The following is a 23,598-nucleotide window of genomic DNA, read 5'->3' on the forward strand; positions in this document are numbered from 1 at the left end:
TTGTCATTTGTAACTCTGCAGCAAACTATGGTCCTCAGATGGCAGCACCTCAGCTGTCGTATCCTGGTGCTTTTCCTGGTGGTCCAGCACAGCTCGCAGGCCCACCGCAGAAGAAGCTTGATCCTGACTCTATTCCAAGCCCAGTAAGTAACATGGCTCTAGTGTTTTATAAATACCACTTTCTGCTGCATTTAAGATAAAGGAATGACGGTGCTAATGTTGTGTTCATTTTAGCTGGTGAGGTTTTTCATAGCATATATTGGCACTTCCATGGCTTGGTTCTCAACATATATTCTAGTTCTTGCAGTTTCTAATTATTGCAATTTTGTACTCTGTGGTGTCAGTTTTGGATCAATTAATGCATGAAATTAGTTAGAGTACTGAAGATGCTTGTTAACTTTATCTAGCATGGGACACTCATAGGTGAGTATGTCCCAAATACTTTATAGGGAATACTTCACTGGGAATTCTTGACAGGATTATTAGTGAGACAGTGACCAGTACTGAAGAACTGCTTGTGTTCACTGCAGCTTATCGCCTTTCCTTTTCACTCTGAAAAATTTGAAGGCTTGAACTTACTAACATACGACAGTAGGATTTGTACCCAGTATGGGTACAGGAACTCTGGAAGTGCGGTCCTGGCAATGCTGAGAAGCTGAGAAACTCTCAAAAGCCACTTTGCCTTTTGATTTCAAGAGTTTCTCAGGCAATTAGAATTATTTGTCTGAGCCATCCTTTCAGTTGCTGCAGCCTTGTAAAGATGTCAGTAGCCTGGAATATACCTGATGGTTAAGCTTTATGCAGGCTGAAGAGGCTCAGCTGTTGAACATGCACTGGTGGGACAGTGTCTGTTCTTAGGATGGTCCTAGAGAAAACAAGGTTATGGTTGCATCCATCTTGCTGAAATGAAGTAGTCTAATTGGTATGCAGAGAGGGCTGGTCAGGCACAGGCAGCATTTAACTTCTTTACTGGAAACAGCTGATGGAAATAAAAAGCAATAGTGTGCTAAACTCACGGAGAAAGTGCTCTGCTGCCCACACTTTGAGAGGTTCTGGCAATCATCTGAACAGGTCAGAAGGTCCTCAGAGAGTCAGAATTCTTGAAGCATCTTCAACCTAGAACTACTTTTAAAAAAATGTTTTCATCACCACATAGCAGGCTAGTCTGGGTGAAGGAATCTTACACTTCTTGCTGAGGCAGGTTTGCTGTACAGGAAAAACATTTTGCAAAAGCCTCACACTGTCTAGTATGAAACGGTCTTGCTTCTTAAAGCAAGGGTATCCTTTTGTCCTTCCAGAAAAGATTTCTTTTACCCAGTGATGAATTTGATGCAAACCTCCCTGTAAGTTTGGGAAAGCACTTGTTGATAATCCCTTAGGGGTTAATGTAACAACTGCAATTGCCTCGTTAAAAGCAATTTTTAACTGGAAAGCATTGTGTAAAAAAACCCTTGAATCAAGTGTCTGTAAAAATAACAAAGGCCCCTAAGTCAGTCATTCCTGATGTTTCAGTGCAGTGCTTTTTACATTAGAGGGATAAAATGATCTTGTCTAATTTAAAAAAAGGGGCAGGGGGAGAAGGAGGTCTGGCATGAAAACATGGGCTGATGTCTTGTTTCAATTATGCACACAGCATAAACAGCCTTGACTACAAGAGCCATGTTAAAATAGGTTAAAAGGTTTGTTTAAGCCTTGCAGAGAGGATCAGAATGAATGTTTAAAAGAAACATGATCTGGGTTAATGTCTGTGAAGGACAAAAAGCTAATTCAGAATGAGGAATAAGTATGACCGTGTGTGTTTTTGTTGTTATATTTACATTATATAATTATAGTAGTGTTGCCAGATAAATTTACTTCTTATCTGTAGCCATTGTTGATTTATATTTCTCATACATATGTTAGAGGTTGATATGTACCCTGACAACATCTATGAAAACTCGCATCTGGACTTTGTCACCAATTATTTCCAAGAACAATGATATATTTAGGTCAGTTAGCTGCAGAATACCGTGGCACATTGATCCTTTGCAGAGCTGAGTCTCAGAGCACTTTGCTTTCTTCAGCCAGTGGACCTTTTTAGAGCAAAACCTTTTTCTTTCTAATGCCAGAGTTAGCTATAAGTATACAAGCCAAGGAGGCAGGGAAAAGTAATCAAGCAGAAGATCTAACAAGCTCTCTGAGGAATGTCTTGTATATTTAAATTGCGGTACAAAAAACTTTATTGATAAAAAAAGGTACAGGCCCCAGACTGTTTTCAGTGTGTTAGGAAATACCTCTGGGACATTGATCAGTAGACTCCATGCAACTAATTTAGTTTTTCTTCTCTGTTTGCTTTCCAACAGAGGCTTCTGAAGTTCCCTAGCTATTATTAGAAGTTCATGTGCAGTGTAAAGACACAGTTCCGTGAGGTACCAGCAGCAGTGGCAAAGCCAGATTCAGAAATTCCTTGTCTTGTTCCTCTTGCCTCCCACAGCTGTTTGGCTGCACTCTAAACCAGGTTGCTGAGGAGGAATGATGGTATCCTCTCAGTGATTTGATTTCTGGTGTGGAACAAAATACAGCTTTGTATGACTTGAGTTATATCCTGGAAAGTGTCAGACATAAACCTGATGAGTGAGGGATCTTGCAGAAGTAACAGGGAGCAGTGTATGGGAAAGGAATTTGGGCAGCAAAGTCAGCTGCATGAACATTTCATGCACATTATATTGTAAATTGTTATAAACTAGGCTTCAACCAGAGTCTGTCTTAGTGTAGATCTTAGCCTGTTCATGAGGGTAGCTGAATGCATGACTTTGCTTCCTCATACTGTTCTTGCTTCTTATTCACCAGATTCAAGTAATTGAGAACGATAAGGCTGCCAGGGGAGGGCAGGTCTATGCCACAAACACAAGAGGACAGGTTCCTCCCCTCGTCACCACCAACTGTGTGATCCAGGACCAAGGTAGCTGTCCTCGTTACTGCTTTGGGGGTCTTTCTAGGGGAAATGGAATATAATTAATTAAAACAAAGACTAAATTCCCAAATTTGTCATCTGAAAATGATGGTATTTGCTCAAAATTGGACAGGAAATAGCAAACTTCTTTGAACAGAAAAAAAAAACTGGTGGAGGAGGGAAGCGGGAGTTGAATTTTTACACCTTGGCTTAACACCTTCTCTACTCTTCCTGCCCTTTCAAAGAATATGAGTAGTTGAGACAGCTTTCCTTTTTAACTTAAAATTTTTGAAGGTGTTACATTTCAAGTTGAAAATCCTTTTTGTATTATTCTGGAAGTTTAAAAGATGGACATTAGAAGAAGCAGTTAATACTAGACTAGCACTGTACCTTTTAAGATATTCATTTCTGTTCAAGTGATAGGGCAGTGTGCAAGCTGTCTAGTTGATGTACACTAGCCAAAGGAGAAATTTATCTGCCTTTGCTTCTGCCTGGAGCCTGGAAGTACAGTCTTCCACATGCTGCTCTTGACAGCAGGCTCAAAATTTTAATACAGGTTAAACTGATGGTATTATTCAGCCCAGCAGTAATTTATCAGTGCTGAGATAAACTATATAAAATGTACTAAGTGTATAAAAAAAACACACCAAGATTTTTTGGCATTGTCTGAGAATGGGATAATGCTGTTCTGATGATCCAAGAAATTCCTTGCAAGAAACTGAGCAGAGCTGCAGTTTGTTGGTTACAAGGAGAGCATCAGGAAGCTGATTCCTGAACTCCTTTCAGTGCTCTTGTCTGCAGCACTCAGTAATTTCTCTTGGAGGGACCTGAGCTGAGTATCCTCTTGGAGATGTGGTGGTGACTTCTGCACCCTGTATTTTGCAATACAGGTGAGCATGGTGATGTTAAGGTAAACAATGTTTTCTGAATCAGAGCTGGCTCATTAGAGCAGTCTTAACAGTAGGGAACAGTCTGCCTCTTTCCTTTATATACAGTGTTGATGTGTCCACTGGGATATCGTCCATATTTTCTTCCAGGATCCTAGATCTGGGCTGTTTCAAAGTAATCTCTACTGAGATTCTTCTTGCAAGTAATTGTTGGCTTATTGTTACGTTTGAATCTCTGCTTTAAATTCAGGGAGAACAGATTTAACCAGAGGGAGGGGCAGTGGGCTGGGATATAAAGGGAAAGATGGGCAGAAGGCTGCATGGGAGGAAAAGCAAGCACGTATTTAGCACAGCACTTGTTGCTTTGCATTGTGATTTTCCTGCTCTGTGCTGGGGAGGGCAGGTTCCTTCTGCCAAGCTTTGATGGTGCTCTGTTGCGTTTTGCAGGCCACGCCAGCCCCCGTTACATCCGCTGCACGACCTACTGCTTCCCAGTGACCTCAGACATGGCCAAGCAGGCCCGCATCCCCCTGGCAGCTGTCATCCAGCCCTTCGCTGCTGTTCCACCAAACGAGGTAGGGCGGTCTGAGTATCGCTCCTCTGGGCTTCTGGCTCCAAGTTACTGCAGACTTGTTCTTCTGTGATTGGGTTGGCAGGGACGGTGTTTTATCTCGGGCTGAAGACTGAGGTGTGCTTGGGTCATGGTGTAACTTCAAAGGACAAAAGTTGTCATTTGGAAAAGGTACAGGAGCGATGACTCCCCTGGATTTCTGGTGTTTTCCTGAGTGCCTCTAGTTTATGCCAGCTTTGTCAGTTGCTTACTCTGCTGGATCTCTGTAGTTTTAGGCAAAAGTATTAAAAGAGGATGACCACAAACTGTATGAAGTTAATTTTAATATGTGGAGAGTTAGATTTGAAGAAAGACATTCTTCCACTGAGGTCTTTACAAAATAATTTAATTGCACAACAGACCAAGACGATAATTGGGTTTTCTACATCGATGAGCTGAGTCACAGAAAGAAGACAAATGTAACCAACCATTTTTGGCTGTCATTTGAAGGTGCTAACTTTTGCTGACATAACCATCTCTAGTGACCCTCCATATTCAGAACATATCCCTAGTTCTTCTGCAGATTTTTATGCAGTATTCTCTGCTCTTAAAACAATTACACAGGTTTCCTGGCACCCCCAGAGGATTGTATCAGTGGCAGGGATAAATCCATTTTTTCAAGTGCAGCATTTAGCTATATCATCTGAGGGATTATCTTCCTTGGTCTTCATCTGCTGTGTCCTCCATTGCTTCTAAATTCTTCAGCTTCTAAATTCTGCAAGGTCTGCAGAATGCATTTCCTTTTCATGTCCTACATTGATTTACTCCAGAGTGCTGTGTCATGGGAAAAAAGCAGGGATTTCATCAAAGTTGTAGTATGTGATTGTGTCTTCAAAAACTCCTCATAAACTGCCCACAGAGGAAAGCCTAATTAAAATTGCTAAGACATTCAGTGCTTGGTTTTGCAGTCTGATTTTTCTTGAACTTTGTTTTATTGGTTATAAATTCTTAGTATTTTTTTTTTTTAAATATATATTGGAAAAAAGCAGATGTTGCTCTTTATCAGGATGGATAACTTCCAACCCAGCAGACCTCTGTAGTTTGAAATGAGAGTATTATTTTAGCAGAGTAGATTGTAGTTATCTTCTCTGTGGTCCGCAGGGAAACAGGATGTATTGCTGATGGCTCTGCAGATACAAAGTCTCACCATTTGTCTGCTAGACAGCAACTTCGGCTTTCATTCCAGTTCTTGAGGGAAGTGTGCACACTTGGCTTGTTGCCCCCCTGCATTTTCTCCTGGATGAAACTCCTGCTGTTGCTTCTCCACCCCTTCACTTTATCAGCCAACCTTTGCTCTTTATCACCCTTGATCCCAGTTTCTGTGCCCAGGTGGCACTTCCAAAATCCACTTTCACGTTGGCTCTTCATCTGTGCATCTTGCACTCAGAGTCTGCCTCTAGTCCTTTATGTTTCCCACACATGGCTTCCTTGTCTCTAGCATTGTGTTTGGACAGGGTGATCAATGAGTTGCTAAAATCTAAATCTCTTCTATATAAATTTGCAGTATGTCCAAACATTTGGGTTCGGCCAAGTTCAGGGGGGTTTTCCTGGGGTTGGCAAGAAGATGTTCTTGGTGACCCACCCGTTGTGAAGTGTTTGCACTCTCGAGCTGTTGGAAAGGTCAGTGGGGCTCATTAATCTGTAAAGAGCAATGTGTTTTTCTCTAGCCTCTCTTTTGGAGAAGCCTGAAAAATGACTTTCAAAATTGGCAAAAGCCCAGCATGGAAAATTTTAGTCAGAACAATTATAGCTTGGTAAAATTGTAAGAACTAAGGAGATAGTGTTAGAGTGGGAAGAGCTGGGCAGTCTTAGCTGAGGCAGTTTTTCCATGGTTTGCCTGTGCCCTTTGTCTTCACTGCTGCTGCCAAAATAAGATCGTACTCTTAAGATTTCCTAATAAAAATGGTCTTCCATATGGGATTTATAACTCCTTTAATTTTGAAAAGCCACTTAATTTGAAAGAACTGGGCTTTTTATAGAGGTAAAATACATTCAGGGGCTTATATGTGTTTCTGAACTTCCTAGTATGGTGTGTTCTGCCTGAAAGTGGTGACTGCAAGGCACAGCAAGTTCTTTGTTTCAGAATAGCCACTCTATTTTAGAGACAGTGCCTTTTAACAGTGTCTACAGGTGATGCTCATCACCTGCTATTGGGTTATTAAAGTGAAAATCTGTCTAATTTCTTTATTTCTTGATAAACAGCATGTTATCCATAATAACTGCAGAAAAAATTAGTTAAGAAAGAAGAGAAATAGCTAAATCTTCTGGCAGTGGCAGAATTAGGTATGTATAGAAAGGGAGAGCCCAGTTGTAGAGACTTTACTCTCTTTCTTAATTGAACACAGTCACCCTGTGGGTGGATGAATTGGAAATGTAATGGATTTTTTTTTTTTTTTTAGAAAATAAACTTTCATTTGCCTTCATGGGGGCAGTAACTCAACTGGAAATTGAGTTCTGGGTATTTGCTTCCTTTGACTGAGGATACAAGAAGAGATGGAGATAAAAGATTCTGGGAGCTTTCAACCATAAGGTTTAGATCTGGTGACTTCACAGTGTTCTCACACTTTCAGATGGAAAGTTTTCCAAAGGGGAAAAGGTAATTTGGGATTTCAGAAAGTCTGAAAGGTAGATTTAAGTTCATTATTCACTGTGGGTTCTTTTTGGCCAAGTGGAATGTCTACATGGAGGGGACTGTTGTCCTGCCTCCAAAAGTGAAGTGGGAATATTAACAGGCAAAGTCAGGTTTAATTTTTTTTTAAATTTATTTTAGCTAACATTTGAGAAAAAGTTGTCAGGAACAAAAAATTGTCAAAAAATTGAACAAGGATGTCTTTTGAAGAGGTTTACACCAGATATCTCCATTTCTAGTAAACAATAGGATATGCATTATCTCTGTAGGAGAAAATAAGAACAGAAATTGAAATCATAACATTGGTAGATAAGGATGGTAAATGAAAGGATCTCATGCATGTCTTTGGATGAGTGGAATGTGTTTCAAGTGAACCCCCAAACAAACAGGGTTTGCCCCTGCAGTGAGAAAGAAAAAAATGAAAAATGTAACCTGGTAGAGCTGCACAATGAAAGTGTTGTAGAGAAGCCATAATTAAAACTGAGATAGTAGCTGGTCACACTGAGGAGAAGGTCACAAATGAGGCTTTGCTTCAGAAATGTTAAATTACACATGGGAGCAAATTTAATGCGTAGGTGGAGACCAGTGGGTGAAGATGGTTTTAGGGTTGTGTTTGATACCCCAGGGACAGGTGAGGTAGCAGCACTTGGCTTGCAGGCACTGAGACTCAGAAGGACAAGTGAAAGGGATTTAGTCAGAAAAGCCCTCAAGCTACAAGTTAGTGGGGGAAAATCCGTGGAGGGCACACAGTCTTTTAGAGGTTGCTACAAAAAACCTGCAGCCAACCTAGAAAATCATAAACCAGTGAACTTTGCCTGTGCACCACTTATCATTGGAAACAAAAGCTGTTAAAACATTCATGCCTTCCCTCCTCTGCCAATGTCTTAAATGCACTACAGATTTCACAATTTTATCTTTCCAGGTCCGTATTTATTATTTCTCAAACGTAACAGTTCATTTTCACGCTCCTGATTTGGATGATCTATGGAAAGTATTTGTTTGTTATAGATGGAGAGTACGGTATCATTGTTTGACAGAACTTATTTTTAGTCCACCAGTGCTTTAGCAACAGTCTATAAAAATAAACGAGCTCTCACAGTTATCATGCTAGACCAAGCCCTACATGAATTTGTTTTGGAGATGAATTAATGTTTCCAGAGCTTAAATAAACCATGTGATCTTGATTTAGCATTAATGCTACTTGCTATCAAAAGTTAAAGTTAGTTAAAAGAGTATTTCATGTTGTAAAATCCAATATAAACAATTCCAATAATCATCTCTATCTTTAAATACTTAAATATCTAAATTGCTGCCTTCTTTGCTCCTTAGTAGTTTTGTGTCATTGTTCTCTACTGTGTTCTTTCCTATTTATTTAAATGTATTGGTTTTTAGAGGTATCTATTGATGGGAATCTAATATTTTGCTTCCATTTTCTCCTCAGTTCATTAACTAGTTAAGAGAATGGAATTGCTTCTCAGAAATGCTGGTGTTCATGAGCTAAAAACCATTTTACCTTTTCAGAATAGTGAAATTTGATGAGGCCCAGTGTGGCTGAGCTGTTTGGAAAGCTGTGATTTTTACAGGGATGATAGTACAGGTTCCTAGCTGGAGTTATAAGGTTGGCAGCAGCTAAAAATCAAGTGAGGTGGATAACTAAAAACGTGATCCAATGTTACCGGTGAAGTTTTTGTTTTAGGGAAGTCCTCGTGCTCCTCCAATCTGCTTTGGACTCCGTGGGACCCAGGTTCTGTTGTCCCTGATTTACAGCTAGTGAGCAGGGCAGGCAGGCTGTGGCTGTAGTTTGAAGCTGATGTTTTGATAGACACACACATTCATTAGCACTTCTGTGCTTGTGCAGAGCTTTGATTTGAGGAGAATGAAGAATGCTTAGTCTGCAAGATGAAATTATTCCGACTGAACATCCTGCTGAGGGCTCCTTTGTATTAGGAATGCATTAATAAGCTGGCTCTGAAGAAGAGAGGTGCTTGCTAATAATACCTAGCCACTGTAAAAAGCCATCATTTGGGTTTTACCCTTTCATTTCTGTCTTTTATTTGGTTACTTTTTCACAGGAGGCTGTTACTGCATAAAGCTTGGCTAATTTAAGAGCTTTTAACAAGGGATTCTGTTGAAGAGTTCTTCCCTCAAAAGGGTTACATTATATCAACTAGGTCATGCTTATCTGCATGGTGGCTGACTTGACAGAAATCAGGACATCTCTCTGTCATGACATCCCTCCACAAGAGCAGAGCTGGACAGTAAAATTGTCCATAATGCTAGCATTATCTTAAATGCTTTTAAGGAAATTGTTGAAGAACAAGTTCTGGAAGAGCTGCTGTTGACACTTCTGTCCTGCTGTCTGTATGGATTATTTTGTGTTCTTGTGTCTGGATGTCCAGGATCTAGCAGCGAATGATTTTGTCAACATCTTTGAGTTGTTGTGTTTGTTTTAAAACGTGGTGGGAGTAGAAGCCCTGTATGTGTGATGTTCCTTAATACATGTTGCTGTATAGTGTGCTGGTGTGAGCCTAAACATACATTTTCCAGGCTTTAAAATAAAACCATTTCCAGTGCATCCTTGTTGGTGCTCTCATTTAGGAGAGGACTAAGACTTTGGGCTCATAGTTTTGAGTCTGCTTGGAGCAAAGCAATCTTCGTTGCTCTGTCAAAGCGGTTTTATTTTCATTTTTTTTAGCTAATTAGTGGCAGGTTAATGTTTGGGGGTTTTGCTAAGCTCCTCTGAGGTGCCAGACTCTGCCATTCACGGTGTGGAGAGCCCAGAACTCCCAAGCATCTGCAGGTGCTTTGGCCAGAAAGTGTCACACCACTCTGGAGGTCAGTGCCTGTAAGCTTGGTTTCACAATGCCTAATTTAGAGGTGCATAAATCCTGTATTAGATGAGGCTTTCTTTATGGAGTATGCCCTGTGCTAGTCTGCACTTGGTAGTAAATCATTTGGAATTGGATTGCTTCCCAAGACTTCATCATCAAGGAGAAAGTTTTTTGTTAGCCTGAACTTTGTTAGCCTTAACTGCACTCTGTAACTAGAATGAGCATTCAGAGGCAGGTCTAGCAATGACTTTTGCAGCAGAGCTGCTTCTAACTGGAGCAAATTTTCTCATTTACTTTCTTCTGTTGTTTGGCTTTTAGTGTACATTGAAAAATAGTCCTAAAATGTACTCTTTATTTTAAAATACTTCTGTTGGTATGTTGGTCCCTGCACCACTGTTATTATGGTAAGGATGTCATTCTGATAGAGATGAAGACAGTGACTTGAAAATATGACATTTATATAATCTTATATTGTTATCAGAGTTCCTGACTGATTTTATACAAATCTGAAACTAAGATGGAGAAAAAGCCTTTGTGAGGATGTTGTAATTAGTTTTTGTTAAGTCAGAGACTGTGACTGTCCTTCAGAATTGTAATGGCGGAAGAAAAACTTAATGTAAGCAAGAGCACATATAAAAGGGAAATGAAAAGTAATAGTTAAATTCATTTAATTAACTGGCCAGTGATACTGATAATTTGTTTAGCTAACAAAAATGACACTCAAGTTAAAAATCACTTGGGCTATTGATCTGTCACTTGAAAATTTCAGAGAGTCAGAACACACAGGTGTTGAGTAAGTTCCAGAGAAAAGGTTTGCATTTTGCTTTTTAAACTGGAGTTCTTCTTGCATATTTTATTTATCTATGCATATTATGCAATGTTGTATTTTGGATGCCACCACGTGAAGTGTGTTATTACGTGGAAGCTGTGTGCGTGCTAAGTAGAGACACAGATCATCTCCTCAGCAGAGGAGATCTGTGTCCTTCACAGGATTGCTTTCCTCATGTCATGGTCTAAGCCCAGGCAGTTCACTCCCCCACCAGTGGGATCAGGGAGAGAATGGGAAGGGAAAAAGCTGGAACACTCATGCCTTGAGACAAAGATTAATAGGGAAAGCAAAAGCCATACATGCCAATAAATCAAATCAAGGAATTGGTTCACACTTCCCATGGGCACCCAGGTGTTCAGCCATCCCCAGGAGTGCAGGGCACCAACACAGTAATGGTACCTTGGGAAGACAAATATCATCACTGCAAGTGTCCCCATTCCTTGTTCTTCCCCCCATTTTACATACTGACCACGAGGCCATAGGTCTGGGATATCCCTGTGCTCAGTTGGGGTCAGCTCCTCCCAGTCTCCTCCCAGTGTGGAAGGCTGGAAAGGCTTTGGCCCTGGGTGAGCCCTGCTCAGCAAGGACAGAAACATCTCTGTGTTATCATCCTTGTGCTCAGCACATATCCAAAACACAGCCCCATTCTAGGCACTGTGAGGAAAACTAACTGTACCCCAGGCCAAAGCAGCACACTGCCATATCTCAGTTCCACACAGCTGTGACATTCAGCTGTGCAAATAAAGAGAGGAGGGTGGTTGTAAGTCACATACAAATATTATTAATGTTTGAAGGTTCTAGAGTCTGCTTGGAGCATCCCAGCTATTGTAGTAGCAAAAGTATTCATGAAAGAGAGACTCAGATTGGGAACATTGTGACCTGATGTGGTATTTGTGAAGTAACAGTTAGTTTTACTATTGACCTTCAAAACTACCATCCTAGAAAGGACTTGACTTTTATAAAGGGCATGAAACTCATCCTGAATGTCCTTGCTACAGAGGTGAAGCTGTTCAGTGCTGCTTTTTGTTCACATAGCAAAAATTCTCCTTGTACTTTCTTAGTTCTCCTGTGGCAATTGGCTAGCTCTAGCTGGCTTGGGAATGCAGCATGATGCTTTAACTACGCCCAGTTCTTAGTGATTTCAAATTAATTAGCCTTGGAGGTATGTTCACTAATAAATATTGTCTAGGAAAGACTGCACATAAGCAGAATGATTCTTTCCATCTCTAATTAAAATACTTGTAAACATTTCTATGCTTTTTTTTCTAATTAAAGTTTCTTTCTTTGATATATTTGGCTGTGCAGAAGTAGGAACCTGATGGTTCCTGTTGTGAAGGTTCTCAGGAATGTAAACATGAGTAGTCAATTTAAAAAGTCAGAGTCATGCCATCTAACAAAAGAGAAACAGCTCTGAGGTTTTGAGGAGAGAAACCTTCCACTTGTTGGATTTTCATGCATGATCAGCAATTCCTTTTTTCTCTTATGCTAATAAAATACATTATGGATATGGACACACATCTGCCTGTCCACCTATACGTGTGTGTATAAAAAGGAAAAATTCCCAACGTCTAATTGGTCCCTAAAGTTACTGATAGTCCAGCAGACCAAAATGAATCTGAAATCCAATGTGGGGTTTGGCTTTTGTTTGTTGCTGTGAGGATGTGAATAACATTGTTCTGGTACAGAATTTCATCTAGGTAAGTGTTGCTTCAGAGGTCACTATAGCACATTTAGATTCATGTATAAACTGAAATAGTTGTTCTCTAAACCTAGAGCTGCATGTTCCGTGAGCACTTTGGAGTGTTGCTTTATTGCCTCTCCTAAGGATATAGAAATGGACACAGCTTTGTTTGCATTAAACAGTCTTGGACTTTTTAAAACAGAATTGATGTGCCAAGTAATCCATTATCTTTGTATTTTACAGGCTGTGCCTGTGTTTTAAGCTGGTGTTGGGTTCATCATTTATTTAGCTATCTTAAAAAAAAACCTGAAAGGATGAACTTACCTTGATAAATCATACAGCACCATACAGTAAGAGACTGGGCCTGTCTAGAAATCAGTATTCAATGCCCAGCTTCAGTCTGATATTTTGAAGATCCTTTAGAACTCTCCTGCAGTGATTTGCAGAAAAACAGAAGTCATACCTGAACGTGAGGTGTCTTTAAGAGTTCCGTTTGGTTTTGTAAAGTAAGCCAGAGAGAGATCATATCACTGGAAATCCAACTCCAATTTTAATATAGAAGTCTTATGACCAGTTAAGCTAATCCGTTGTAATTACTACTTACCATTTCTGTAGAGAACTTTTTGAACCTTTCCTGATTTACTTTTCAGTGGTTTTACAGCTAGTGTAACAATCTTGCCTAAGAGTCTCAGACAAGGACTGCAGTGGTGTTCCACCTGTGATACTGATGGAGTGGGAAGTGGAGCTGTGGATTGGTACAGCCCTGAACCTCAGCCCTGGCACGTGCTTATCACCCTCAGGGGTGCCAACAGCAGGAACAGTGCTGACCTAGGGCAGTCTTGTCTGGCCCTTGTTCTTCCCTTGGGTTTGTGCCTCTGCAGCAGCTCCCACTCCTGCTGGGTTGTGTGGACTGGGCTGAGGCAGGTCTGGGCTGAGACCTGATGGGTTTCAAGTGCTAACATTGTGGAAGTGTGTTGTGCAGCACCATTTCTCGATTAGCCAATTTCACGCTGCTGCTTCTATCATCACTTAATCCTAGCTGCTGGCCTTGCCTGGAGATACAGCCTGTCCTGCAGTCAGCACTGCAAAGCTGAGAGGTGCTGCATTGCACTGCCCTCTTAACACTTGGCACTCCCACCCTGGGATCACGAGCAGCAAAACTGGGGATGCCTCTCTCGAGCATGGATAATGAACTTTTTCCCTTTTTTTTCCTTTCCTTCTCTCCCCTGTATGATACAGAAGCTCTAAAGAAGTAAGCTAACTAATTCTGGTATTTTTCTTACATCATTACATTACATCATTACATTTTTTTAATCATTATTACATGTATTTTCCCCATCCTCAAACTTCTGTGAATCCTCACGTTGAATAGAGTGTAGTCTGTATTTACACTCTTGACGCTTCCAACTCTGTTCAGTTAATTGCAATATTCCCTTTAAAAAGGGAATGCTGAGTAAGGATTTCAGGGATAGGCTGAGGTATGATACACAGAAGCTGATAAATAGTTCTCTCATTTTTTTCCTACACACTGGATCATATCCCACATACAGTGTCCACTTGAAATTCAGCTCCCGTGCCGTGGTGTGTTTTGCTGTGCTGTGTATGCAGAGGAGTGTGCAGCCTGGGTCTGGAGGGGCTTTGAGTAAGGAGGTTTGAACATGTTTTTGGCATTTTTATGTGGTCTGTGAAAACCAGGCTAGGGCCAGGAGACCCTGCATCACGTGGGTGATGTTAGAGCCTTTCTGTGAAATCAATAGAAAAGAAGTGTGGTATGGAAAACAGCTGAACCTGCTGTGAACCTTGTGGAGGAGATAGTCCAAATTGGCTTGAGTCATCAGCTGAGGAAGCTGAGCATTTTCAACGTCTGAAAACCAAGAGTAGGCAAAATAACTACTCCTGCCTTCAGAGGGAATGGCTTCTGATAAAAGACAGTGGGAACATCACAAAGGGAAATGCTTTCTTGACGTTTTAATGGGACTCAGTAAAGCAACTCAAAACCAAGGGATTATTTGTAGACTGGTTAATCTTTCTCAAAAGCAATCTATGATGATAGAATAAAAGAAAACAAACCCCTTCAGCAGTGCTAGGAAACAGAGACACTTTGCTTCATGACATAGTTTTTTTTTCCAAAAACACCAGTGTTATATTTCAGAATTCTCTTTGATTATCCAGTGGAGTTTTTTGTCATCTTTTTACTGTACTAATTAAACACAACATTTTCCTGGGGCAGCGGTGCCACGCTTGGACAAAGGCTTCCCCTTTGTTCATTAGAAAGTTATGTTGTGTGGATTATCTTGAAATTCTCATAGGAATATTTTAGTGACTAGATTTGCATCAATGTAACTGTTAGTAACAACTCTAGGAGCACTGCTTACACTGTAAGGTTGTGATGCAGACACTGATCTGTTTATTTTGTTGTCTGAGAAATGGCTCATTTTCTTCACTATCTCTATGTGCCTCTCTTGTTTTCCAGAGGATCTCTCACTTAGGATTTCTCTCTTTACAGTGTTTTCCCAGAGATGTACCATGATGATCTGGAGCTTTAGCACAGTCCTTACTCCTACACTTAAAATTTGCAGCTGTGGTCCAGATCCTGCAATATGAATATGGTGATAGCTTGCAGGCATCACCCTCAGGAGCGTGTCAGGACTACAGTTTTATAGCAAGCAATAGAAATTCAGCTTTCTCAGACTTTAAAGTGCAGGTTACAGTCCCTTTGGAAATTTTTATGGATGTGTTTTATCTTGGAGCTATGCCACCAATGTCTGTATGTTGCTTTGTGATACTTTTCTGACTCCTGAGAGATGGTCTTGCTGAAATATTTCCAAAATAAAACTCCTCTTACTGCAGCTATTTTTGGGGTTAAGTTATGGTTTATCAGATCAACTCTCAGGGCTTGCACTTGAGTGGGGCCTCAGGGTTCCAGAGAAATTAAAGTTTGTGCAGATCCCTTGCAGCATTTTCCATCTCCCGCCCAGTCCTCCTTTGCTTTAACCTAAAATTACAAGGTTGTTCCTCCCAGCAAAACAGATTCTTTCTGAGACTAGAGAGAAAGAAAATGCTGATACTTTGTGAGTGGAAAGGCAAAAGAAACAGGAGTAATTGCATTTACTTTAAAAAAAAACAAGATAAAAAACTCTTTCTTAATTTTACCCCATTCTCTGCTGCTATGAGAGTTTGCCACTGATTTCAATGGGAACATAAAGAGATGTCTCTGCTTTTTCTTTTGGTGTACAGTGACATCTACAGAGAGTAGAGCACACCAAACAAGACTTTCCCATTCAGTATCACTTTTTTTTTTTTTTTTTTACTGTTCTGCTTTTATGTGTCCTTAATTTAAACTCAAGATTTTTACATGCACAGTTTTATTTACATTTGTACATTCCCACAGAAATCTACTTTTTTTAAAACGTTATTTAACCCTGACAAAAATTACTTTGATGTTTGGAAGTGCAATAGCAGTTGACACACAGAGATAGAAATTCCTTTCTCTTGGTGGGGTGGTGGGATGTCTGGTTCTACAGTGCGATGCACTGAAGGATTGCAGCTTTTTGGAGATGAAGCTTCTTTCACAGCTGTGTTGTTCACATCAAGACATGGGGTTTTTGATGCTTTTGGTTTGAGTTCTTATTCTGAAGTTATCATGCAGATAGCTGTTTCTTTAAATGTGTTAATTATTGATGTAATGTTTTCAAGTGTTAAAGAAAACACTAAAATGTAAATTCCATTTATTTTCTAAAAATTCCAGTTAATAAATCTGTAAGGAGACAACTGGGGCTGCTTTCAAAATTTTTCTTTGTTAGGCAGACTCCTTAATTCTGTCACAGATATTTTTGGTTGGCTTATTTCATGGGTTTATTTATTTTCCCCCTTAATTTTTTTGTCTTCAAGAAGGTAATTTATTACATGTGTGTAAGAATGTAAATACTTGGTCTGAACTTCATGGCTTTTATTTTTTAATTGTTCTTGTTTATGTCTTTTACGTAAAAGTCTTAATTTTGATATATCAAAATGCGAACATTTTGGGGAATATTTTTTCTTGAATGTTAAATGTATCAAAGCAAGGTTGAGAGTTACTGTATCAATGTGTATAAGTATAAATGCATCAGGAGTTGATTTGGTCTTGTTTTTTATCCCCTAGGAGGTCAGATGTTATGATAATATTAACTGCAAACCAGGTCCAGGTCTCATTAAACTAATACAGCAGAATGATAATCAGAAAATTGCCAAGTAATGAACAAAACCCAGAACTTTTAAACCTTATTAAGCCATTGTGGCTGATGAGCAAGTTTCATGGCCAAGGCTTTCATGTCTGAAAAATGACCCTGATATTTGCCAGCTGGCATTATTGGTTAATTTGGGTTAAACTCAATTTGCGTAAAGGAAAGAACACAAAGTAAATGAATATCTCAGTGAAGCAGGAGGGAGCACTTCAAACCCATGAAGTAAAAATCTACTTGTATGTAGAAAATCCTTGACAAAATTCATCCTCATGCAGCAGTAAAGGATTAAGTGTATAATAGATTAAATATACCCATTCCTTAAGAAGAGACAGAATAATTATTGAAAAAAATTTTAGAAAAAAGAATGTGCTGGTGTGATGTGTTAGTATTGAAAGGCATTGCCAGCATTTTTCTTCTTGTAGGGATCTGGTGTGTCCAAACTCTGGACATTTTTTTATTCCTACTTCTTGAGATTTTTAGCTGGGGATGAAGGGAGTAAGAAAAAAAAAATAAAAAAATAAGAATTAGTGTTTCACAAATAATTGAGCAAACTTCCATTTCTGTTGTGGTTTCAAGTATGACTTTTCTAACGTTAAGAATAATCACAGGAATCTTTCAATTGCTGCAGTTTTTATGGAAAGAGGCATCTGGAAAATGTCTTCCCTTAGCTGTGGGTTTTGGCAGGGGCTGTAAGCAAGCGTGGTCAGTGTAATTAAACTGACAAGTGCTTGAGGTACTGTACTTGTTTGCTGCATGTACTTTCCTTCAATAAATATTAGTATTTCTCCTAAATCTCCCCCTCTGGCTGGTGACCCTGACATCATTTAAACTGGAGTGTAGCATGTAACAAGGCAGCACGGGAGGCAGCATTTAGGACAAAATATTAAGGGCTTTCTCAGCAAATACCCTTTTGCAATTGCCAAGCAGCAGTGGATTTCTTTAGGAAAAGCTCTATCTGGCAGAGAAGCCAAAAGACCTGACTCCAGCAGATTTTTCTTAGTGAGCTGTAAAAACTACCCTCTGCTGGAGAGAATCAGCCTGGAGCCCTAAACTTCCAATGCTTGCAAAACATTGTGGTGTTTTGGTCAGAATCCTTATTTTCCTGATAAACATACATAGAATACAGCCCATGAACTTGTGAATTTAGCCCCTGAGGGGATCTTGGGGGCTCTACAGTTTTTGTGTGAGTGCTGAACAATAAATGATCTCTTAATCAGGTGCTCTCTAACGAGTTAAATCTGAATTAACTCTTTGTAGCTCTCCTTGGTTTCATGTTGACATTGCTCTCTCTCTACAGACACCTCTTTATCTTGTAAACCACGGGGAGACCGGCCCCATCCGGTGCAACCGCTGCAAAGCTTACATGTGTCCCTTCATGCAGTTCATTGAAGGTGGCAGGAGGTACCAGTGTGGATTTTGTAACTGTATAAATGATGGTGAGTGATGTTTCTCTAATCTGGGATTCATATCAATTCCATAAGATTAAAAAGAAGCTATTCCTAAAATTATTTTCTTGACTCGCTGGTTTAATAAAAAATAGTTTAGGGAGATGTAGTAACTAGATTTATTTCACAAATGAAAAAAAAATCAATTCCCAGGAATAGTAAAGGGAAACATTTGCTCAGTACAGTTTAAAAAAAAAATATACAAAAAATAATGCTCACTCATGAAGTCCATTCTGGTATGATCAAAACTTTATTTTAAATTTTTTTTGCAACATAGGATACAGAACTGCTTGTGTTAATAATTTTGTGCTGAAATAAAACATTAATTTCTTTAAGAAATGAAAATTTACAGCAAGAAGCAAATATTTAGACCCATGTTAGCTTCATCCTGTGCATGACTGTGGGTGCAATGGTTAAATAAGCTATTAATCTTACTGTGACAAGTGTTGGTTTTCACAGAAGATACCATGCCATATTTGTTCAAGTGTGCTGCATGTGACTCATAACTGTTCTTGTGCTCTTGGCAAAATCCCAAATCTTTGCCAGAACTAGACTTTCTAGACATTTGTATCAAGCTGGATTTCCTCAGCTGGATCACAGGGGTATGGTGCTTTCCCTAATACAGTCATCTTTTCAACTCTGAAACGTGAACCTTGTCAGACTGGGTCCAACTGCTTTGCTGCCTGGAGCTCTAATGTTTGTGCAGGCATAGCAGATAATAAATTTCATCGTTTGTTAACAATTTCAACTCACATAAAGGGAAATTTAGATGCACTGGGAACACTTGAAAAAAGACATTTAAGTTGCAGCATCATTTTAAATCATCCTGCTATTACTACAGTATCTTAGAAAGCACTTGGGAAAAAAAAAGCTTTGATAAGGACTAAAAATGGCTAAGAAACTAGGTTGGTATTCCCCCCACTCACACACACATGCATTTTTACAGGAAAAATGTGAAAAATAAACATTCTGAATATGTATTCATTGAGGAACCATAAGAGTGACTCTGCATAAATTGTTGGTACGAACCCACTCGATTTCTTAGTGCTTTTGAGTATATTGCATCTGCTGAAAGAATTTGTTGTGTTATTTCTCTGTTTCCCCAATGATAAATGATTTTTCCTGTTCTTGTGTTGGCTTGTAGTCCCCCAGTTCTTCTTTCAACACCTGGACCACATGGGCCGACGGATAGACCACTATGAGAGGCCTGAGCTGTCCCTGGGATCTTACGAGTACGTGGCTACCTCGGATTATTGCCGAGTGAGTATTGCCGGTGTGCAAACCAGTGCACAGTGTTATGGCAAAACAAACAAGCTCCTCAGAGTAAATGCACTTGTAAGCTGCATATCAGTTTCCAGGAACATTCTAGGAAATATGGATAGTACAATGTTTTTGTTCTTTTGGGCTGTGGAACGTGATACAGGTATGCACAACCAGATTCATGGATCAGCAGTCTAAGTGAGACATGTATTTGGTCCTACCCAGCATGTTGCATGGTCAGGGGATTTCTTTGAAATTCTGCTGTCTTGTTGCATTTTAGATGTATCTTCTACTCATTTGGAAGACAGATACATGCCTAAATTGCTTTCCCAGTACCCAAAACCTCAGCGAGGGAATTTGACCTTGTTATCTGTTCCCGGCAAGAGTCTTCTTAGTATTCTGACCAATAAATTACAGTGGAATTGGTTCTCTCTTCTAATATCAACTCATTGAAGAGCTCAATCCAGAGCCCACTCATGTTACTCTAAATATTTGTAGTTGGTTTTATTGCAGAACTGTATTTGATACTTCTGAAAGCATAAATTACTTAATCTTTTCAAACTTCAGCTCATTTTACAAAACTTCAAGTGTGACTTCATCTGACTGCAGTAGAGATGTATTTTTCTGTTCTTGCTGGCATCAGGCAGAATTTTCTTCCTTTCAGTGGAGCTGAGGCCATGATAAGGTTAGAAAAAGCAACTGGGTCCTACAAAATCTTGAAGTACCTACCAGTATCTTCCTTCAGACCATCAAAATTATTGCTGGTATGAGGAAAATGAAAAGGTTTGGTTCTGCTTGCTCACTAGAGCACTGCTCCAAAATCCAGTGAGGTCTCTGAGATAACCTGTAAGGTTTGACTGAAACGTAGGTTAAACCCCAAAGCAGGAGAGATTGTGATGAGATGTTGCAGAAATACAATGTGGGACACTCAGTGTACATCCAGTGAAGCTCCATCAAACTCTGAAGCCTCAACTTCTGCCACTTAAATGAGGGAGTTTCCTTGACCAGTCATCCAGTCTGGTTTTCCTGTTTGCTACGAAGATTCATCCTCAGATTTACTGTAATGTTACAAAAAAGAAATCTTTTACAAAATAACACTCTGCTCTGGAAATGCTAAGTCATTAAAGGTAGCATTATTTTGTAATTCACTTTCCATTTGGCTCCAAGTTGCAGAGGTTCCCTTCTTCTTATAAATCCAGTTCAAGACCAGAAAGAACTGAGAAGTCATTTCCTTTTGTGCTTATCAAATGACAAGGATGAACAGCTACAAAAAATGTTAACAAATCCCAGCTGGTTTGCATTATTGCACTCCTGCTAAGCGGATGTGGTGAGAGCACAAGTCCTCGTTTCTGCCATATATTTGTCAGAACTTAGGCAGAGATTCTTTCTAAATGCTGATCTGATACAGGAGTTTAGAAGTAGTTTTTGGTGCAGTTTCTTAAAACAAGAATCCAAGTGCAGTAAACAGAACAGTTTTGAAAAATACTGCTTGGTTTTAGTTTGCTGGAATTAATCCTGATTTGCATGAGTCAGATGAGACATTATTGGGAGATCAAGGGTATAATGTTCAGTTTAGTTTAAAGTTTGCCAGGGACTAAGGATAAGTCATAACTAAAAGGTTAGATTAATTTTTCTTAACTGGAATTTTTCTAGGGTTTAGTTTAACAAGTGTAATTTGTTTAAGAGGTCAGAACAATACAAAGGAAGTGACACTCTAATGAGAAAGCTGTCCTGAATTTGACACCAAATAGTGACTACTACTCATTTAATAGGAATTAAGAAAACTCATTTTAGGAAGGTGATGTTTACTCTTGCTCTGATCATTTTGTATTAACTTACTAGGTACATCTCTTGGCATTACTTTTTTGTTTTTAAACAAAAAAGTTTACTTTTTCTTACTTACTTACAGAAACTTGTGTCAGCAATGTATACACGATTTGTGTGCCACTTAGACTGTGGATAAGAGATACTCCCAAAGGAAAGCAGGGGTAGAGAAAAAAGCCAAAATGCAAATTCATTTCAACATTTATATTCTAGCAGAAAAGTTTGTTCTTCATCTTATCTAATGAACTATTACCCTTTAGATATTTTATTCCACTAGAATGCTGTTTTCCAGTGAAAATGTTTTATTCCAGGGCTGGACTTCACCCAATACATGTCAGCTCTCTGCAGTAGTTACTATTTACAGTTCACAGCATTTTATTCAAACAACTGAACACTGTATTTGTATTGCCTTATGGTACCACCTCTAAATTTTTTCCTCATAACAGGACACTGTCTCATTTTCCCTGTGGATGGTTTTTTTTTTTTTTTCTGTGTAGGACAAGAAGCCTCCTAATCCACCAGCTTTTATCTTCATGATTGATGTTTCATACAGAAACATAAAGAGTGGCCTAGTGAAACTCATATGTGATGAACTGAAGACTCTGCTAGATAAACTTCCAAGGTAAAGAGACATTTGTGTGCTTGGCTTAACTCACTACACTGCACTTCTCATGCAGCTTTGCATGTTGAAAGGCTATGGAAAATGTCAGAATTTCCAGTACAGGAGTTTTTTGAGTGATAGTGACCAAATGTTCGTTTTTAACACTGCTGGCAATTCTTACATTTGGGTGTCTGGGTTTACTGTAAGAACAGAAAGAATCTGCCATGCTACTGCACATGGAGCTTGCATTCTTTTCCTTTCTTGCAGTGAACTCTAGTGGTGTCACAGCTTACATTTGGGTGTCTGGGTTTACTGTAAGAACAGAAAGAATCTGCCATGCTACTGCACATGGAGCTTGCATTCTTTTCCTTTCTTGCAGTGAACTCTAGTGGTGTGACCAGCTCAGTCACAGCTCATAGCTTCCACTTCACTTGCTGCCGTTGTGTTCACTGCAGTCCTCCTTTTCTCACTGAATTAAACAGGGAAATACCTAAACCAGAATACTCAGGAGCAGCCAGTCTCTCTAAAGCCATAGTGCTTTGTATCTTTAGCTCTTACTGTTAATTAGCACAACTTTTAAAGCTTCTTGCTGCGCTGTGATACGTCTCTGTCCTGGTTTGTAACTGAGAGAACAGGTCTTGGTGGGCAACAATCATTTTCTGAAATGGAGCACATGTGCTTTGTGAGCATGAAACACACAGCAGTAGTGTAACTACTGGTCAATATTAATGTATTGTTTTAGTGTATTAGTGTAGTTTTCAACAGAGTTTAAATAACACAGACACGTAAGGAAATGAGAGCAGTGAAAGACTGAAAAATGAAGTAGACAAGATGTTTCTTTCCTGCATGTAAAACTGCATATATAAAAGTATATTAAAAAAAAAAAAATCCAAAAAGAAAATGCTTTCTAAATAACAGTGCTTGCAGAGGGAGAACAGACCTAAGAAATGGAGAGAGCAGTGTGAGGAAGGGTGGGAGATGACATCCCTGGGACAATCTGGGATATGTTAAATACCTTTTTTCTTACGGCCTTCTGGGATCCCTGTGCCAGAAAGAAATTCCAGTCCAAGGTGGGGGTTAATTTATCAGATGCCCATGTAAGGCCATCTCTCAAGTAGTTTCTCACTGAAGATTACACTGGAGACAAGTGTTTGATATTATCCTGAACGTATCTCAGAGTTTTCCATCAGGATTGGTCATGACTCTGAAGAAAATAAGAGGCATGAGTGGAGTAACAAAAAGCATTTGGCAGTTTGGAAATTTGAATAGGGCAAGTAGAGGAGGAATGTAAGCAAGTGTATCCATATCACAAGAGAGACATACTCATCCTTCTCACCAGCACTCAGTGAGATTTCTTGTGAAATAAAAGATGACAAACTTAAGGCATTCCACCAAAATCTGTGGTGAAAATTCTACTGTGTTGCTTGGACACAGAGGTCACTTGTTTGTTCATTTTCTTGCTGCACAAAGACACCTGCAGAAATATTCTGCTGTTCCCACACAAGGGAAAAGCCCTCTGCAGGGAATTCACCCTGAGCTTGTATCTTTGAGAGGAGGGACTTGGGGTGCTAAAGAAATCTGTGCAGAAGAAGAATTGCTAAAATTTTAGAGGAGATGTTTTCAAACCTATGTTCCAAACAAGGACCCCCTCCCTGACTGTATTTTGAAAAATACTGAGAAATGTGTTTGTAGAAATGTGGTTATGAGTTCAAAAAATCAGAGTAATGAGTTAAGCAATTACAATTTTTAGGTACATTAATTAAAAATAAAAACCAGAAAGTATTTGAATGCATTTCTGTGCATAAGAGCCAGGTTTCTCCTTGTGAGTCTTCAAAAATAACTAGAT

At 39.4% G+C, this 23,598-nt stretch overlaps 1 protein-coding gene across 12 annotated transcripts in view; it reads left to right on the forward strand.

Moving 5' to 3' along the window:
* SEC24D (SEC24 homolog D, COPII component) overlaps positions 1 to 23,598 on the forward strand; it is a 66,763-nt gene that overhangs the window by 32,883 nt on the left and 10,282 nt on the right. For all 12 annotated transcript variants that reach the window (XR_015286550.1, XR_015286553.1, XR_015286551.1 and 9 more), the window contains 6 exons: positions 22 to 143; positions 2,830 to 2,941; positions 4,267 to 4,394; positions 17,920 to 18,058; positions 19,212 to 19,327; positions 21,649 to 21,773. Coding sequence is in view for 7 of the 12 variants with exons in the window: in XM_086888058.1 (XP_086744184.1) it covers positions 22 to 143; positions 2,830 to 2,941; positions 4,267 to 4,394; positions 17,920 to 18,058; positions 19,212 to 19,327; positions 21,649 to 21,773 (742 nt within the window). In the remaining 5 variants the exon portion in view is untranslated. The remainder of the gene's footprint in view (positions 1 to 21; positions 144 to 2,829; positions 2,942 to 4,266; positions 4,395 to 17,919; positions 18,059 to 19,211; positions 19,328 to 21,648; positions 21,774 to 23,598) is intronic.

The sequence above is a fragment of the Cyanistes caeruleus genome, chromosome 5 (genome assembly GCF_971803275.1).
Source record: "Cyanistes caeruleus chromosome 5, bCyaCae1.hap1.1, whole genome shotgun sequence".
Classification (NCBI taxonomy): domain Eukaryota; kingdom Metazoa; phylum Chordata; class Aves; order Passeriformes; family Paridae; genus Cyanistes; species Cyanistes caeruleus.